Below are 20832 nucleotides of genomic sequence, written 5' to 3' on the forward strand. Positions count from 1 at the left end.
GCTTTGACTTTCCGCAAACGCTACGCTTTGTAGTTTTCTGATTGATTAAAGCATGTGTTCCGCTTCCCATTCCTACGCTGAATACACACATATGCGAAAGACAGAATCAATCTGTACTATTACACTATATCTCACCCCGAGCCGTGGTAGATGACTGATAAGACAGCATTGCCATGACAGCATTAACTATTGGCGCGATCATTCCCACCACCAGCAGCAGCAGGCGTGTTACGGTATTTTCATTCCTCGCTCAATACACAAACAGAGGTTTTTCGACATGTCGCAGTAAATCCAGCCCGAAAGTCAGCCCTCGCTGTAATCTACAGAACAGTGTAATGAGCATCACTTTGCCAAGCCAGATCTGCTTCAGTAGCTGTGAGATGTGGCGTCTGAGCATGCTCTGCAATGTGAGGAGCCTGCACAGGGCTCTTCTGTCTCAGAGTACACAGTGAGGTATCTTAAGAAAGCAGAACTACAAGTCCATCCGGCTTTCCCTACTCGTACACCATGGTGACTACAATGATTCTCCTCCTTGAGCTGCTCGCTTTTCTACACATTAAAGGTAAGATCTGAGCTGTGTCATTCTCCACCACTCGTCTCTTATCTGGCTTTGTGCATATTACGCTTTTGACTGCCCTGGCGTGTGGGTGCCAGGTGAATGCAACTCACTTAAAGGGCATGTCTGTGCAAACAATGAACCCGGATGATTCTTTGGATGCTGAATCTATTCTCACCTTTCTATAGATGTAGCAGAGCTAAATTTGTCATGTTCTAGTGTCCTTTGTGCACCGGGATGAAGGGTTATACCTGCAGTCCTGACGTAGGGTTTGCCAAATAACAAACACTGTTTTCAGCTCTGCTACATCTGTGTTAATCTAACATAGAAAAATCTCTGCTATATGAAGTTCAAGAAATCAATGGATAAAAAGTTATGGGATTTCACATATGACAAGTGCTGTGTATTGTTCTTATGACTTGTATACAGAATTCTTTTTTTTAGGTTTTTTGCTTTATAATTTTTTAAGTGAAAATTTGTAAAAGTTGTGATGGATGCTTTTTTGTTTTGGCTATATGAAAGTTAGGGAGTGCATAGTATTTGATGATGTCATTGGGTCCAAGTGATTTACAGATATCCTATATTTGCGTCCTTGTGTATTATACTTCTGTATTGGTTATGATGATGATGTTGGACATTGGTCGGTCATCTCATCGGTCATGTAGCCTCAGTGATGACCCTGTGCTATACTCACCATGTATACTCAATGTAGATGAATATTCTGTACTGCCAGGCTTCATAGCACCGGTGTTGTGTGAATATCAAGTATGAACTGGACAGTAATATTTGTGATGGATTGATAGATCGATAAATATTACGTCTACTATTTAATTCTTTTTTTTATTTATTTATTGATATTATGTGTTTTAACATATATTTTCTTATCTACTTTTATTTTATTTTTTATTTATTACTTTTTATTGTCATTATGTGGTTTATTATATATTTTATTAACTGCTTTTATTTTTTATTTCTGACTTTTTATGATCATTAATATTATGTGGTTTATTGTATATTTTTTGTCTAGTTTTATTATTTTTTTTTATTTATGACTTTTTATTATCATTAATATTACTGGTATGTGGTTTATTATATATTTATTATCTACTTTTATTTTATATTTTATTTATTACTTTTCATTGTCATTAATATTATGTGGGTTATTATATATTGTATTATCTACTTTCATGGCTTGATCTGTCACCCTGCTTTATGACTCTATAACAAGTTACCCACACACTTTCATAATGGACTTTATTGGATCATTTACATAAAACCTGTAAATGTGATTTTGCGGTTCATGGTTATATCACTTTTTCACTATAACCTTGAATCCGGTGGAACATACAAAGTCCCATTTGATAATGTTCCCCAGTGTTGGCCTAATGTCTGTACGTGATGTTTTCTAGCGGCAGTAATTGTGACGGATGACATATAAATGTATTGACAGAAGGCATACAAACAGATGAATCCATCTAATGTGGGGAGCGAGGTATTTTACTCCTGAGCTCGGACCGGTCACGCTGGCAGATGTGACTAGGCAGGACATACATTGCAGATATCTCTTTGCTTGATTTGGGCATTTGTACAAAGAATAGTCTGAGCAATGAAGAATTGTGTTTCATTTGCCAGAAGATGTGCAGGAGAGCAGACGTGTCCTGGCAAAGATACTTTGCAATATTTGACTAATTTGATCTAGTCTCCAACATGCCAGGACATTACACATGGAGAACTTCACTGGATCCCAGATCTCATATACAGGCGGTCCCCTACTTAAGGACACCCGGCTTACAGACAACCCATAGTTACAGACAGACCCCTCTGACCTCTGGTGAAGCTTTCTGAATGCTTTACTATAGTCCCAGATTGCAATAATCAGCTGTAAGGTGTCTGTAATGAAGCTTTATTGATAATCCTTGGTCTAATTACAGCAAAAAATGTTTAAACTCCAATTGTCACTGGGGCCAAAAATTTTTTTGTCTGGATCTACAATTATAAAATATACAGTTTCGACTTACATACAAATTCAACTTAAGAACAAACCTCCGGACCCTATCTTGTATGTAACCCGGGGACTGCCTGTATTTGATCAACACTGGTTACACAAAGCCTAAGGCAACGCGGTTCACAAAGATTCTATAAGTTCTATTCTCTGATACATAAATCAATAAAAAAAACTTTACCCTTTAAAACTGAACTTGGATGTTACATACATTGAAAGTTCAATGTAAAAAGAAACTCGTAATTCTAAAATACATTCATGTGCCTCTGAGTACTTCTGTAAAAGTAATCAATCTCTAAGATGTCCCATAAGGACACCTGTGGAAACTCATACATAAAATTTATATTAGATAAAATTACATTTGTAGGCAAAAAAGAAATACTATTAAAAATTGATGCATTTTGCTATTTGCGCATATTAAAGAATGAATATTTTTTTACAAAATTTAGCACACTTAATATATACACATAAAATTATATTTATTTTATTATATACAATTTTAATAGCTATATTTCTTTAATCTATATTTATGTATTAAATTGATCCTAATCTATACATTTATAGGCTGACAATTTCTGCTGTTTCAAAAAAAAAAAAATTACGTAAATTTATTTATTTATTTATTTATGTAATATTACTTTTCTGGAGATAGAGCTCTTGTTTTTTTTATTTTTTATTTCAGTTCAATCAAACAATACATCCCCTAAAAACATACTCTATGATTCTATTTATTTTTGAGTAATTAATTTCTTTTTTGAGAATGATGTATTATAAAAAACTAATTTTATAAGGATCTAAAATGACAGATTGAAGAAGAAAATTTATTAAGAAACCCTAAAATAATAATAAAAATATATTTATATTCTAATTAATATATATCATTATAATAAGATATTATAAATAATATTTATTTTTACACTTTTTTTTTCATTAGCTAGGATTTTTTTAACTAAACATTTTTCACTGTATAAACTGATCTAATATATTAAATATAATTTCTAGTACTTGTCTGCATTTTTTTTTCGGTTGGTTGTGTTTACAGAAGATTATTTATGAAGAAAATGGTTTTTCTGTTATTTCTATGATTTATATAATAAATATTTCTGCCGAGTTACATAGTGTACACTGGTGTTTCTGAAGTCACTTTGAAGTGTATTGTACAGTTTACCCAAGGAAAACAGTTCCCTGTGATACATTTTCTGCTCTAGGACGTTCTTGTTTACCAGTTTACGTGACCAATGATATGTGCCTGGCACTTGGAGACCTTCAATAGAGACTGTTGTTACTTTAAGCATGTAGAAGTTAATGACTTCTTAATCTGGGGACTATATATTTTATATTCTTGGACGTGGGTAATAATGTGTGTTAGTGTTTTAGTGTGGAGACCACATGTGTAATTCCACCTTTTGACTACCATCAATTATGGATTTGCCTGTACAGATATTTATCAACTTTAGAATAATGTTACTGGGACCGACTTCAATTCAGTAACACATGCAAAGCATTAAAGGCTTATAAATGCGGCTACATTCAACTCCGTTCAACTTCTGAGCAGTATGAAGACGTAAAAAATAGCCCCTTTAGAAGTCTGTAGGCATCTACTGTATCTTTGTCCATGTGGCATCAGACACCACATGGCACCACTAGAAGAAGACTCTTTCTATGTAGAGGCAAATGGTGACCACCAAATCGTGACCAACTCCCCTGTAAGTCCAAAACTAGCTAACTAACTAAATTTTGATAACCTTTTATAAAAGTTTTTAACTCCTTCTACTTTACAGATAACATTGCTTGCCACCTAATGCCACCTAATGCCTACAAGCCTCGGCAAGGTGAATAGTGAGTGGCCACTGAGAGACAAATATATGTATTTTCCAATACATAATAGTAGTGAACAGAATAACACAAATGTACAGTATGCGGGTACAACTATAACGCAAGTGCAAAACTATCACCAACTTAGTCAATGAACTGCAAACAATAAGGAGGCCATTAATATAATGAGTGGAGTTCTCTAGTTCTGTAGTAGGTAGTGGTGGAATATTTATTGGCATGTCCATGCTCCCAACAGAGTTATGTCTATCGATGATTCCCTAATGAACGATTCAACTCTGGAAGGCACAAGGGGGAGCAATAGACTACCATAGGCTTATGGGTGTCCTGATACAGTGTGTATAAGAATGTTTCTCTTCCCTTCTGGTTGTCCATTTTCAGCAAATAATTCATATTGTTTTTGTAATGAAAAGTTATATAATTTTCCAATGTACTCCCTGTATCAATTCCTCACGGTTTTCTAGATCTCTGCTTGCTGTCGTGCTATATGAAGCTTCTAAGTTTACTTCCTGTGGATTTAAACCAGTCCATGGTCATGTGATGTCACACAGGTGCACAACTCGTTAAATCACACAGCTCTGATTACTCCCAGTGATATAACGAGCCGTGCACCTGTGTGACATCACATGACCATGGACCAATTTCTATCCACAGGAAGTAAACAATGAAGCTTTCTATAGCAGGTGCAACAAGCAGAGATCTAGAACACAGTGAGTGAACTGATAAAGAAAATATATTGGAAAATTGTATAATTTGTCATTACAAAGAAATTGTATTTGCTGAAAGTGGGCAACCCCTTTAAGTAATTTTTTTTTAATAATGACCAAAATTACCCAAGAGAATCTGCAGCCTCTCACCACTATATGGTACTTGATGGTCTCTAAGTCATCTTGCAGCCACATAGGTTGAACTATGGGTATTGCCCCATGCAGACGCACCAGGTCTTGGTGGTATAGTAGATTTGAACTATACACAAAATTCCTGGTTTACAAAAACCCATCTGAATTCAGGATTCCCAGATCCCAGATTCCCTGTAGATTGGAACAATAAATTACAACTCATAGAAATCTGTCAGAAACATCAAAAACACAAAACGTTAAAGATTCTCTATGATTTATGAAATGTTTTTATGAAAATGTGACACAAGAGACAACTATTACAGACTTGGGAAATGTAACACGAGTCATGTTTTCATTTCTGAATATTGTTCGGCAATTTCTGTCTTTGTTGTCAGGATAATGTCTCTCGGATTGGATTGTTTTGTGCCTGTTACGTTTAAGGAAAATTCTGAGTAACATTGTTTTTTTCCTATAAATACTCACACGATGAACACATCATCCGTCTACACTAGCATCTCCATTTCACTGGAGTGTTTCTATACACAAATTAATCGAAAAAAAGCAATAATATGGCAAGTGCCCTGGCACCAAGTATACAATTCACGCAGAGCTTCTCGGGAAAAAAAATTATTTTATAGAAAACTGCCAAAATTAAATGGTACTTACCCTGCTCCTGGTTCCAATTCAGTATCCTGCTAGTACATCGGTTTTTCAGTACATATGGTTAGGATAGAGATACCAGGGTTCAAGGGAACCCCTTTAAAGAGCACCTGATATTTATACACTCCGAGCTAAACCATAAGGTCACATGTCTGACAACAGAGTAATAAAGTAGTAAACTGTTGTCTGTTTCCAAGATGACCATACAATAGTTTAAAGGAAATCTACCATCAAAATCAAGCCCTGATAAACCAGGGAAACTTGCTCATAGATCCAGGCACTGTGACTGTGGTAATCTTCTTATATTTGTTATCAGTGGCCTCCTTCCTTCTAAAATCAACTTTTATAATTATGTTAATGAGCCAGAAGGGCTCAGGTTGCATTACAAGAATCTCTCCATATAGAGGCTTCACAGGCTGTTAGTTTGCAGGAGCACTTCCCCCTCCGACTGTGAGCTCAAACTCCCTTTGCTGTTGTAAGATTAAATCAACCAGAGGGAAGGTGAAGTGCTGGCGAACAGATGGGAGAGTGAGACAGTGTAACAGCCTGTAAAGCTACAGCACAGTGGCAGTCTGCCCACCCTCGCTCAGAGCCATTCTGGCATATTAGCATAATTTAAAAAGTTGATTTTAGAAGGAAGGAGACCATGTATAAATATACAATTATTGCCACTGTCACATTGCCTGGATCTATGAGTAAGTGTTCTGCTTTATCATATAAATATAAATATATATATATATATATTGTATATATATATGTATGTGGTTTTCATCAACGAGCATCTATGTGCTGATATCTCTTTTGATCACTACAAAATACAGGGGGGACATGCTAAGCATTGCGTCTTACCCCCTTCCGAGGGAGAGGAAGTCACTGAGCACCCACATTGCTCTACTCTTCAAGTCGAACCGATGAGAACCAAAAGTGTATAGTGTTTACTTCTCCTACCTTTATAGCGATCAGATGGGGTCTTGACAAACTTTATGGATTTTCATGTATTAGACTACATAGTTACACATTCATTTGAAATAATAACATTCAATATTACATTAAAATGTCAGTTTACTGACTACTTGACGGGGGGCCTTCTTCAGAAATCCCCAGTATATAATGTGGCTTCTGAAGGTAACTTTGTATGCTTTCATTTTTTAGATTAAGACTGTACTTATTTTTCGATGAAACAAAGCCGCAGTCATTGGAAAGAGCTGAAAAACTAGAGAGTGCAACATTTTTTCCAATATAACATTTCACACCAGCCAGTTGGCATTCATCTAACACTTTAATGGGCTCAAAACAAGCGCTGGTCAGAGCATTAAAATCCATCAGCTCATTATCTGTCACACTAAAAATAGATATTAGTACACTGCGGTGTGGTCTGGATGGAGTGCCTGTTGGACCTAAACTCTTTTGGTCAGATTTGGTAAAACGTGGCAATTTGTGTATAACTGGGGCCACCAGTAAAGAAATCGGTTAACAGACGTTTCCATTAAAGCTTGTCTTTGTTACCCTTAGCAAACTTTAAAAGTACCTCTAAATCACTTTAAGAAATGAAAGCTGTACTGTAGTTGTGGTTCTTATAGTGTCCTTAGGTAGTTACATAATGTGTTTATGGGCAAGTAATTTAGACCAATATAGTATACATTGAAGGAGGCAATCAACAATTCCCTTATACCTATGGTATATCTGTGGTTTAAGGCAATATCCAATGGTTTTTGGAATTAAACTTACTGAAAAATGTTATACATAAGTTTTCCTGGATGCTGTGTCCACGCACCTGCAAGGGGACCTTTATCGGCAAAGGAGAGCGCTTACTTCCTGACAGTAGTCAATAGCCTCTCACACAGCTAAGCCAGTTTCTTACGCTGTACTGAAGAGACCCAACCACATCAAAACAACGCTGTCTAGAATTGAGAATTTGTTCCTTTTAGAACATATACTGGTTTGGCTTTAAACCCACATCATGTCATTAGGCTTCCTGAATAAGTCATGCTTGATGGTAAGGGGGCTGCCTTACAGGGTGGCGAAAGAGGTAATGTTTTCCTTATCCCATCCTGAAAAAGTATTTGCATTTTTAAAAAATTAAATTACAAAACAAGGCCTGGACTCTTAAATTACTCATTGAACCATTCCAGTGGTTGGAATTGATGGTCTTTGTTCATTCTTCCTGAAATGACGACACACGCATTACCTGATTGCCGATAGTGGTCACATGCATGTATGGCACATTATTTCTCTAGGAAAATATTCAAAGACTACCAGGGTCCCCCCCCCTTAGGTACTAAAGTATCAATTTAACTGACAGGAAGAGGAAATATGGCATGAATGTACCTCGTGATCAGTGGGTGTCCACTGTTTTAAGTAGCTACCACCTAGTAAAAGCTTTCTGCTAGAGATGAGTGGAACCAATGTTGTTTAGGTCCGGTAAATTCACACCCCTAGCTACAAGCCATGGCTATGATTGGGCAAGGGGATACCCCTGTCCATTCACAGCCATAGCTAATTGCTAAGGGAGACAATTTACTGGATTGGTTGTTCGGCCACCAATCCATCAATACGTCAAGGTCTCACCGGGTGGATGCAAACCCCGAACCTCAATGAAACTTTTGATCAGCTCATCTTTTCTTTCTGGGTTTGATAAAACTCAAATCATAAATGGTGTATACCTTAGAGATTGAACCACTTCATCTGAGTTGTTGGTCAAAGGAATGGGGCTTCCTCCTAAACTGGCAACAAGACCATAGACTCATGAGTCCTGCTATTGATAGATCAATCTGGCTAGCTACCTATTGTCTATCTATGTAAGAAAGATAGATCTTAGACATTTGGATGGATAGATAATAGCTGCATAAACTAAAGTTACACTGACATTGCATTGCAAACCAACATGCAGCAAAAACTGATGAAAGCTTAAGCCGGAGTTTATTATTTCCAACATTTACGTTGTTTCCAGGTTAAATATTTTATCATGCAGTTCACTGTGTCCTTTGGCTCATTTACCTTTCCGCCAGTTTTTCGTATCCTTCCTATACCATCTCTACAAAACACTATTCAACAGTATGTTCAAGTGGGATTATCGTGTAATCTGGAATGTTTGCCTTTCGTTCATTCCCCTGACATCAGCCTTCCCATAATGTGTGGAGGAATGTGTATTTTCCGAATAATTCGTGCTCTCCCCTCAAGCAGTCTCAGACAGAGAAGTGTGTAGTGCAGCAGGGGCCATAGTTAGTGAGAGGTTTTATCCCACCGGCCACCGGCAGCCAAAGGAGATGAATTTATAAAGTTTGGGAAGCTAATGAGTAAAACTTCTGGAAGTTGATTCTCCCTAATCCCCTCATCATTTATTGTGTGTTACCTGTGTAATTTGTAGAAGCGGTTCTGCTGAGACGTACAATTAGGTTACACAATATAAGCACATTATAGGGATTACCCACAGCACTAAGTGATGGCAGCACTAATGTTTGCATGACGATTGGCAGAGGTATCACACCCGTGATTTTCATAATGAAGGCAAAAGAAATGGCAAAATGCCCAACATTTAGTGCAGTTTATTTTCACAATATATCTTTATAGTGGATAGAGAATAGAATTCTCATAATATACATCCCCAAATTTACTTCAAATTTATAAGCCCCTTCCACTTCATACAATGGGGTCAAGTTAGTTTGGTTTGATTGGATTTTGAACCTTTACTATGTTTTTGGTTTTCTAAAGCTAGAGTTGACCGATCAGAGTTGAGTATCTTGGACATGTGACACCATATTACTGCCTGGGATCACTGGCATCTAATCTTAAGAAGGCACTAACATTAAGGGCCCATGCGCACGACTATTGGGGGGATGTATGTATGGCCACAAGCTTGCAGCCGTACATACGTCCCCCACAAACGGCAATGGCCGCATGGAGCGATATGGTGCCACTCCATACGTGGGCAAAAGATAGGACATGTCCTACCTTTCACTTGTTACGGCACCGTGCCGGATGCCCTGAGCTGAATAATAATATTTATTCATATTGTTCCATCATATTCTGTGTTGCTTTACAGATTATGGAGTACATATACAAATAAAAAAATTAAAGAGCAAAAGAAGAATAATATAAAACAATAGGAATTAGGGCCCTGGTCGAAAGGGCTTACAGTCTATGAGGATGAATGAAAAGTGTGGGGTCCCTTATATGCTTGGATTTGAAAATGGTTGACTACAGTGAGTATATAACCACTATAGATACAACATTGAAGCATTTTGCCTCCATAAGCTCAGTATATGTCACATCTAGCAGGAAACACAGGATGAAAAAGCACAGCAGACTGCTCTATATCATCCTGCTTCCTGTTGGAAAAAAAAGTATACATTCAGCGGAGTCTATCAGAGACTGTAGGGATGGATGACTCTCCATCCCCGGTCTCCACTGAGCATATACTGTGGGTGTTCCTCACTGATAACTTTCATATGGAGACATCCTAGCCCTATGTATTTTATAAGTATACATCAGGAGCCCTAAATGTATTGGTGCAATGAAGAATAGAGTGGGAACATAGCCTTACCAAATAAACATACACACACATAATAACACATTCAGATACACATACACCTAACTATATCCACATATGCTAACACATGCATACACATATGCATACAGTGGGCCTCATTTACTAAGGGTCGCAGATCGCACTTTTGTCAGACTGTTCACGGTTTTCGGGATTTGCGCAGTTTTGACAGGTATTTAACAGGGGTTTGCGCTGGGAGTGTGTCGCACACGATCGGTTTTTGGCATAGCTGCGCCGGCTTCCATGCGACAGAAATCGGGGGGGCGATCCGACTGATTCGGACTGAGTGCGGGATTTAAGATTCAAATTGTGCCGCAAGACAATGCACTTACATGCACCAGGAAGAAGATGGTGAACTCAGTCGGACCTGAGTGGGGAATAATAATAATATATATCAGGCGCATGATCTTGAATCGCAGCACAGTGCATGATCGTCAGACAATGTACTTTCTGTGAATTCCACGGGACCGGGTTGTAAATGTGCCCCAGTATATTACCACATACATGTACCTATCTTTACATATACACACATACATAATCATATGTATGCACTTATACACATATATACACACATGCACACTTACAGTTTACACTTATACTAATACATATATACATACAAAAACATTCATATGTGCATCTGTGTTGATGTTATAAATCCAACCTTCCCTTCTTCTACTTCATAGCTGTTTGTAGTTCTGCCTGCTGCTTCTCTCATGCGGCAGCAGAAGGAAGATCAAGTGACTGGTGTGGACAGCCATGGGCCCTCCTAGGAGCGTGGTAACGCTGTGCGGTTGCCCTAAACGGCCCCATGGGGATTTGTTATGGCCTATACCAAGTAAAAAACAACAAGAGTGGATAAAGCCAACTAAAGACATGCAGTGGAAAAGCAGCTCTAGATCTATTCTCTGCAGTACATGCCCTGGTTGTATAGGTAACCCTAGAGCAGTGGTGGCGAACCTCGGAGCTCTCTCTGTGGGCACCCAGGCCTTCACCCAGCACAAAGTTCACCATTTAAGAAACAATACCTTCTCCTGCAGTCACAGGCAGTCCAGGACGTGCCATGTTCAGCGCTATTTTAAAAAGTGCAGGAGGAGCAAGAAAGTACTGACAGCGCTGGATTATCATTGTAGACCCTTCTCCGGACCTGTGATTCATCCTGTTAAGGGACCTTTGAGAGAAACTATAATAATTATCTGAATTTTTCCTTCTTTCTACTGTATTGGTGTCCTCAGGTCGCCAATACGTTTGAAACCTGTGAGTTACTTTAGTTACTTTAAATTGGCTTTTGGCACTTTGTGAAAAATATGTGCCTTTTGCTTGTAGTTCCGGCACTCAGTCCCAGAAAGGTTAGCCATCACTGCCCTAGAGGCTGCAGAGGGGACCTGCCCTGCCGGTCCCAGCATTGACCTCTACCGTTTGAAGTTGGAGCAGAAGTTCCTTTATTTTAATTATTTTTATATAAGCAGAAATCCCTTTTAACTCTACGGTCTACATTTTTTAAAAGTGTCAACCTTGAAGCCGATTTCTAAGATGAAGCTAGACAACTTTAATGAAGATAGATTCATTATTGCCGGTCACAGCATACGGCCACTGTTTGTATACCATGGCCTGTGTGACTTTTTTGTTGCTATAAAAATTTCTGTTTCCTAATCCAAGCAGCAATTCTTGAAAATTCCTTACTCACAAATGGAGCTAATGGCTTAATTTGTGGTGTCTTACATAAGACACAGGGAGAAATTTAATAAGATTGGCTTTCCATGGGGGGGCGTGGCCGAATGCCGAGCTAGGAAGTCGCATACCGGCGAGCTCCCGGGATCGTGACCTCCATCCTGCAAATTGGATAGCCATCCGTGGCTACACTCACCTGGGCACCTGGCACAGACTTCCCTGGAGCTTCGGGGACGGAGTGGCACCTGCCGTTTGGAGCCCCGGCCGTGTCGGGGTGACGGATTCGGAGCCCAGACGCCGCTCCGGAGCACGTGAGGCCGGACCTTGCCGCTGCCTGTGACCTGCGCCTCTGCGATCCGGGACCTGGTGCCGGCGGCTGACGCGGTGTCAGTTCTCCCGTCCGGGACTGAGGGCGGCCGCGGTGGAGTGGCGCGTGCGGCACGTGGTACGCCGGCGCCATTAAGAAATTGGCGCGCCTCTTCCTCCTGCTGTCCAGGCGCTGCCTGTGCACCTGCATCTCCTTCCAGGACCCGGTGTCGGCGGCAGGTGAGGTGTCGGTCCTCCGGTCCGGGACTGAAGGCGGCCGCTGCTGTGTGGAGTGTGCGGCACGTGGTGCGCCGGCGCCATAGTGAAGTGGGTGCACTTCCCCCCACCCCCCTGCCTTCCAGGTGCTGCTGCCGTCCGGGACTCTGGGGGACAGCTCAGAAACCACGGCCTCGGGATCCTGCTGCTGAGAGGTAGGCTGCCTGTCTGCTCCCCTGGCCACAGAGCCTCTCCTGCCATAGCCCACCTTTGTCAGTACAGAGGAGACATCCCTGACACCCCCCCCCTGACCTCATCACTATCTGGCACTGAAGGGGTAACTTCCACTATACTAAAGAGAGCTCAGCTTTAGACCTTCTGCCGCCTACCCTGTTGAGTCCTTAGTGACTGTCTGATTCAATCCTCCTTGAAAGCTTACTGGGATACTGGTGCTGTATGCTTGTAATTCACACAGATACTATAATGGGCAACAGGAGGAGAACAGCTAAACAAAGTAAGGCGCCATCAGGAGCCTCTGCTCCGCCATCCGATGACGAATCTGTTCCTGGAGACCCCCTGTACCATTCCCTGGACCCCCTGGATAACCAGGCGTGCTCCACCTCACAAGCTGTTTTAGCACAAATACAATCTAATGCGGCAAGGAAGCTGGGCAGGTTTTCACGTGCTCAGCCTAGCTCTCCTCAAGGGTCTCCTGGTCCCTCCCCCTGCATGTTTGATGGTTCTCAGAGCCCATTGCAACCTGACGACCCGGAGGACATTCCTATGGATCCATCGGAGGTGCTAGACAAAAAATTTGCTGAGGTGTTAGCGGCCATTAACTCCTGCCAATCTAAGCTAGTTAACAAGGTTGATGAACTCCGTCAGGACTTTGTTATCCTGAGACATGACGTCCATAAAGCTAAGGAGCGGATAACCGAGACGGAGCGCCGCATTTCTGATGTTGAAGATGTCCAGAGACCAATGCCCTCTCAGATTACTGATTTACAACGTCAGATGGCTGCCGCCGCAGACAGGGCGGGTGATTTTGAGAACCGCCTAAGGCGCAACAATATAAGAGTTGTTGGTCTCCCTGAGAAAGCTGAGGGTCCCGATCCAGTTGCTTTTTTTGAAAAATGGATGAAGGACTTGCTTCCTGCAGAGACTTTCTCGCCGTTTTTCACGGTAGAAAGGGCCCATAGAGTCCCATCCCGCCCTGGCCCTCCGGGGGGAAATCCTAGGCCTTTCCTAGTCAGATTGTTACACTTTAGGGATAGGGACGCAATCCTGCGAGCGGTTAGAGGCAAAGGGGAGATCCTCTTGGGTAATAGCAGAATAGCATTTTACCCTGATTTTTCTGCTGCGGTGCGGAAACAGCGCACCCACTTTAATGAGGTTCGTAGTCGTCTAAGGGATAAGGGGTACAAATACTCGATGATTTTCCCTGCACGCCTCCGTGTGATAGATGGTCAGAGGACCCGTTTTTTCGCCTCCCCGTCCGAAGCCATGCACTGGGTGGACTCGGCCCCTAGGGCTCCAGGAAGTGCTAGGGCGGCCCCTCCTCCCTGACCATGGGCTGGAGTATACTCAAAGTTCCCCCTTTAGTCAAGAGGACCTGCGTGCCATAACTGGGGTTCTAGTTCTAATATAGCCAAGCGGTTATGTCATACAATACTTCAATGTGGATGCCTCCACCCCCTCTTGTAAATGTTGGGGTCTCCCCTCTATACTGTGCTAGAGCGATAGGTGCTATCCAGCATTTACTTCCTATTCCCCTAACTGTAGGGGTCAGGCTCCCGGGATAAGCAGTTTTGGGGTTTATCCTAGTTAGGGACCACAGTTCCTGGTAGTTAAATAGTTCGAGGGTATAGGTCTGCACTTCAATTGTTAGAGTGTTAGACAGGGGGTTGTTTCTAATGTATAATTGGGATACAGGTTTACATATGTTAATGATCTTCTATGTGTTTTTTGTGGTAAAGTTGTGTGTATGTGTGTGCGCTTGGTTGTATGTTTTTATGTCCTCTCCACTTCTCTTTGCAGGTTCCAATTCTCCAATCCTCCAGCCAGACCCATATCCCCCCTCACTTTTATGGCGTCAATTAAAGTAATGAGCTGGAACGTTAGAGGGCTAAATTCTAAATTTAAAAGGGCTTTAATTTTGGATACCATTAAAAAACAGTCTCCTCATATAGTCTGTATACAGGAGACGCACCTTACAGGACAAAAAATTCTATCACTGAAACGTGCCTGGGTTGCTAGGGGTTACCACTCCTCATACTCAGTGTATGCAAGAGGTGTCTCTATACTTGTGTCTAAATCCCTTCCAATTAAGGTGTTACAGGTGGCCATCGATCATTTTGGCCGCTTTGTCATAGTGCATTGCTCCTTGTGGGGGTCCTCCTTCACCATTGCCTCAGTGTACGTCCCCCCTCCTTTTGATACTGGTCCTCTACAAGCACTGACAGATAAATTGGCAACCATGCCCCCAGGTCCGTTAATATGTATAGGGGATTTTAATGCGGTGCCTGATCCATCTCTGGATCGCACTAGTGGGGTAGACCCTGCATCAACTCGATTAAATGAATGGATAATGTCCCTTAGCTTGAAAGATCTCTGGAGGGGAAAATATCCTTTGGGAAAAGAGTATACCTTTTACTCCTCAGTGCATAGGACCTTTTCTCGAATAGACCTGGCGCTAGGCTCTCCTGACGTGCTCCCCATGGTTGACTCTATCTGCCACTGCCCCCGTAGTATCTCGGACCACTCCGCTTTGTTTCTCACTCTACTGATTGGTCCTCCCTGTGATTCTCGAATTTGGCGCCTGCATCCTGCATGGCTTTCTTCTCCTACAGTGCAGATGAAAATGCAGACAGATCATAATGAATTTTGGGAAACACATCATGATCATCCAGACCCATTGCTACTATGGGACTCATACAAGTCCTCTACGAGGGGGGCGATCATCTCTGGGGTGGCGGGGCATAGGAGGGTCATGGGCGATAAAGAAAGAGGGTTGACATCTACACTACAGGATGCGGAAAAGAGATATATAGAGAATCCCAGTGGGGACAATAAGAGGGCTTGGGCGCAGGTGCAGCGGGAACATCTTGCTCTGGCCAAGGAACGCACTAGCAAACGCCTCTTGGCTTCTGAAGCCTCAGTTTTTGAATTTGGGGACAAAAATGGTAAGCTACTTGCATACCTCTCCAGGGCGGAACGACCGTGTGCATCAGTCCCCTTTATAGCAGATGCGAATGGGGCCTTGGTACATGACCCTACCTCCATAAATAAGGTGTTTAAGGAATTTTATTCTTCCCTGTACAGTCCTAGCATATCTACTTCGGCTGCCGAAATGGATGCCTTCTTGGATGACCTTCCTCTGTGGCACTTAACCCCTGCTCAATCACTAGAACTAGACTCCCCTATCTCAGCGGAGGAGGTGGAGTTGGCTATTCAGTCTCTTCCGACAGGTAAGACACCTGGTTTAGACGGGTTGGGGGGAGAATGGTATAGGAGCAGATGTGAACTCTTGGCCCCTAAGCTGCTTGAAGTTTTTAACACAGCCCTGGAGAATGGCTCGTTGCCTTCCTCTATGAGAGAAGCTTTAATAGTAGTTCTCCCGAAGCCCGGGAAAGACCCTTCTCTCCCTGACTCCTATCGACCTATCTCTCTCCTTAACACCGACGTAAAAATCCTAGCCAAAATCTTGTCGACAAGACTGAATAGGGTGATTCTGTCACTGGTACACCCGGATCAGACGGGTTTCATGCCCGGCAGGGGAACGGATATTAATATCCAGAGATTATTCCTAAACATAGAAGCAGCTGAGGGCTCTCCTGATCCTGGCTTTGTTCTATCACTTGACAATTGCAAGGCCTTCGACTCTGTCGAGTGGCCATATCTATGGGCCATACTGGCTAAAATGAGAATAGGCCCCAGATTCCTGGCCCTTGTCCAGCTTCTATATCAGGGTCCAAAAGCCAGGGTCAGAACTAACCTGAATGTGTCTGCTCCCTTCCCCATGGGCCGGGGCACCAGGCAGGGTTGCCCGTTGTCCCCATTGCTTTTTGCATTGGCCATTGAGCCCCTTGCTGTGGCTATTCGCCTATCCGATAATATAGTTGGATTGGTACGAGGGACGATCACAGAGAAGGTTTCTCTATATGCGGACGACACCTTAGTATACCTTGGAGATGTTGGTGCCTCCCTAGTGTCTCTTCTTTCCCTAATTGACAGATTTGGCTCCTTCTCAGGCCTACGGGTAAATTGGGATAAGTCGGTCCTCTTCCCTTTATCCGGAAATACCAGTCTTAATCTATCTATCCCCTTGCAGGTGGTATCAAGCTTCAGATATCTTGGGGTTAGGGTGTCCCGCAGGGTCCAGGATTATGTTGCATTAAATATTGACCCCCTGATAACAGACACAGAGAAACGGCTGCAAGCATGGTCCACATTACCCATATCCCTATATGGTCGCATTAATATTTTTAAAATGATTTATCTACCAAAATTCTTATATCTACTTCACTCCTGCCCGGTACTACTCCCCAAACTAATATTTAAACGTATAGACAGTATTTTAAGATCTTTTTATTGGCAAGGGACCAGCCCACGTTTCAGTCTGGCCGTGCTACAGGCTCCTAGATCCCGAGGTGGATTAGCGGCACCTGACCTATACCTTTACTATCTGGCATCCCAACTTGTCTACGCACAGTGGTGGATTGACATAGATAGGGGGAATGCAGCCACTGCTTTGGCCGGGTCTCTGATGGGGTCATATGAAGCTCTTACGAACCTTCTATATAGGTACAAATCCCCGGCCTCAATCCCAATTCCCTTGCGTACCATAGCTGTATGCTGGCGAAGAGCTCAATTGCTAGTCAGCCCCTCCTCTCCCCCTCCAGTGTCTCCCAGATCTCCCATCTGGTTAAACCCTTGGTTCCCACACCTTCTCTCCCTACCTGGGTGGACGATGTGGGGGGCGGCAGGTGTCAAGTTCATCGGTCAATTGTTATCCTCTAACTCTGAGCTACTCTCCCTCGGTGAACTGAGGGAGAAATTTTCCCTGCCCCCCATGGCGTCCTTCCACTACTCCCAACTGAGGCACGCCTTTAAGGCCCAGTTTGGGTCCACTAAATTGTCCACTGAATTCACTAAACTGGAAACCCTGCTAGGAACTCCTGATTTATCTAAAACTCTCACACAAGTGTACACTGTTCTGCAAGCGCAGGGAGTTAGACCATTTGATCGGGCTCATGGGCGCTGGAGAGAGGATATCCCAGACCTCTCAGAAGAGGAATGGGGGGAAGTCGAGCACTCATACTTTGACTCAGTGGTGAGCGCTAGGGATTTCCTAGTACAAACAAAATTCCTTCACAGAATTTATTACACCCCAGTAAGACTTAATCGTATGGGGGCTAGACAGGACGATAACTGCTTCAGATGTCAGGGAGCCTGTGGTTCTTTCCTACATTGTGTGTGGGCCTGTCCCAGGGTCAGTGCCTTTTGGACAGAAGTGCTAACCTTCCTCAACAGTCATTTTGGCTTTCCCCATATAGCCAACCCCAAGGTTTGCCTTCTGGGAATAATAAATGAGGTCATTGGTGGCCATTATGACAGGATCTTCTTTAGACTCGTTCTGTATTACGCTCGTAAGGTGGTGATAATGTCCTGGAAGGATCGTGACCCCCCTCCTCTGCAGAAATGGATATCGCTGGTCAACAAGGTTATCCCTATGTATTACTCTGTATACAATAACAGACAATGCCCTAAAAAATTTGAATTTATTTGGTCAAGATGGAACATGAACTCTAACACTGCGGTGTAAAGTAGCTATCATAAACGAATCCTTTTGTCTGGCTCGAACCCCATGCAAAGAGGGTGGTGTGTTGTGTTGTTAGTGTTTTGTCTTTTTGTGTCGGCATGAATGGGTGCCTGAATGTTTGTTCATTAAGTTCTGACTGCGGCGTTTACATGCTGTATATGTACTGATATGGTCATCTATTTCTGATATTAGAATGCCATTTGACCGATTGCGATATTTGCATATGCTGTTTTGCTATTTTCAAGTATTACTACGCTGCGCCGTAGTCTAATGTGTTAGGGTGTTACTGTTGAATTTAAAAATGAAAAATTCATAAATAAAATCTTTTAAAAAAAAGATTGGCTTTCCATGAATTCAAGTACATTGTAAAATATGTCTAATTTATCATGAACAGGAATAGGTTTTAGTTATAATTTAGATCAATTTCTTATGCAAATTACATGCAAATCTGTCAGCCAATGATGGACTTATAACTTTCCAACAAGCTCATCTCACTTCTGTATTTACTTTTCGAAACTGCACAATAAAATGTCTCGAATTTTGACACAAACATGGCATGTAGCTAAACATGTGATTTCCATATGGCCGATTTTGTGTTAGGGTACATTATGCATGAAATACACAAATATATTGATAGATGTCTATTTAGGGGATTTTGTACTCTAAAGTAAAACCTCTAGCTCTCTCATCACCCCACAAGTCAAACATTGATGAATGCATTGCACATTGTACTAAACTATCCTAAAATATCTTTCAGCTATTAAAAAAAATAATTAAATACCGGACTTTCTATTGGAGATGTTAATCAATGGGAAACAAAAAGTGTTAAGCAGCTCTGGGGAGAGCTTAAAGGGGTTTTCCCATCTGGGCATTCACATCTAATTTAATTCATTTTCCATATGTAAACAATTCTTCAATTGGATGTTATTAAAAAATGTGTTCCTGTGTGAAGATAATTTCTCATAAATGTAGGTATGCTGTCTCTTAAAAACCAGATAGCTTCCTTGGATACGACCACCCCACACTCTAGCAGTAGAGGTCAGACATGTGCTATTTAGTAGTAGTCTGACCTCCTGGCTTCAGCAATCATTGCCACAGGACGCCTGTGGGACCTGTAATAACTCCTGGACATTTCATATACAAAAACCTTTTGTTTCTTTGGGCAATCCCTCCACCAGAGGTGGCCGTATCCATGGACACAGTCTTGTTTCTAAGGGACCATATCACTATATTTATGAGAAATTATCTTCACACAGGTAAAAACTCTAATTGAAGAAATGTATATATGGCAGAATAATCAAACGGAATGTTAATGACCAGATGAGAATACTCCTTTAAAGAAGGACACAGATGAAACTAAATGTATGACCACACCCCTTGTGCTCTAAAAAAATAATTTACACAAAGATAAACATTGAATTTTCTCTCAAATGAGTAATTGTTGAAAAACAGGAAATGTATATTTATTAATATTATAGAATGCTTGATGAGGTTCTGGTGTTACTTGTGGTGTGAATCGGGACATTGAGGGGTTCCCTTTAACTCATTGACATTGCATTAATTTACATCTCTGTTCACATTTCTGTCTGAGAGTGTATTGCATGCAAAATGACACTGAATTGGCAAGCCCCTGAACCCCATAGGCCTCTTGCACAAGACCTTGTGCCGAAAACAGGCTGCAAACAGGGGAAGGTTTTCAGCCTGTTCCTCCTGCATAGAGATGGGGTGGGGGTGAGTGCTTCCTATCTATAACCCTAAGGGGTCCGGAAAGAGCTTAACTTGCCTCAGCTCCCAGTATTCCTGTACTTCTGGTTTTCAGCACTGCATACTGATGGAGAAGTTTGGGGGGTGTCTTGGTACCCCTTTCAGCCAGTCAGTGGCTTTCTTGAATTTGGGGAAAACAAACCAAGTTACCCCCCATGGCAAATAGAAGTGACATCCTGTCTTCCATAGAGGCCATTAGTTGGACTAAACAGGACCCGTTTCCCTCTAGAACTTCTGCTTGGGTGCAGTGCTAATAACTTGTGGAAAATCCCTTTAAGCCTCCATATTGTCCGTATTACTAAAAACCTGAACGGAGCCTAGCAGTATGACTCTACACATCATGGGATGGAGTAATATATGTAACGAATATGGTAAATATGTGAAGAACAGGAGAAAAACCAAAAGTTGTGCATCACTTGGTTTATCTATAAAATTGTCATTGACAATGCAATTGTTTAGTCGTGAAAGGTGCGTTTAGGGAATTTTCTGTAATAATAAAGGTTATCATTTACTAAAGCCGGTCTGTCAGTTTATAGGATCATATGCAGACAATATAAAACTGGGAGAGATTTGAGAGGAATGAAAAGGCTTATGAGATTTTGCGTTTAGAGCCAGAATTGC

At 41.8% G+C, this 20832-nt stretch overlaps 1 protein-coding gene across 1 annotated transcript in view; it reads left to right on the top strand.

Moving 5' to 3' along the window:
• Window positions 1-242: 242 nt before the first annotated feature.
• The window catches only part of RXFP2 (relaxin family peptide receptor 2), a 252882-nt gene continuing 232292 nt past the window's right edge, over window positions 243-20832 (top strand). The window contains exon 1 of the mRNA XM_072134377.1: window positions 243-562. Within this exon, the coding sequence (XP_071990478.1) occupies window positions 508-562 (55 nt within the window). The 5' untranslated portion in view covers window positions 243-507. The remainder of the gene's footprint in view (window positions 563-20832) is intronic.

This window comes from Engystomops pustulosus, chromosome 2 (genome assembly GCF_040894005.1).
Source record: "Engystomops pustulosus chromosome 2, aEngPut4.maternal, whole genome shotgun sequence".
In the NCBI taxonomy this organism is placed as follows: Eukaryota; Metazoa; Chordata; class Amphibia; order Anura; family Leptodactylidae; genus Engystomops; species Engystomops pustulosus.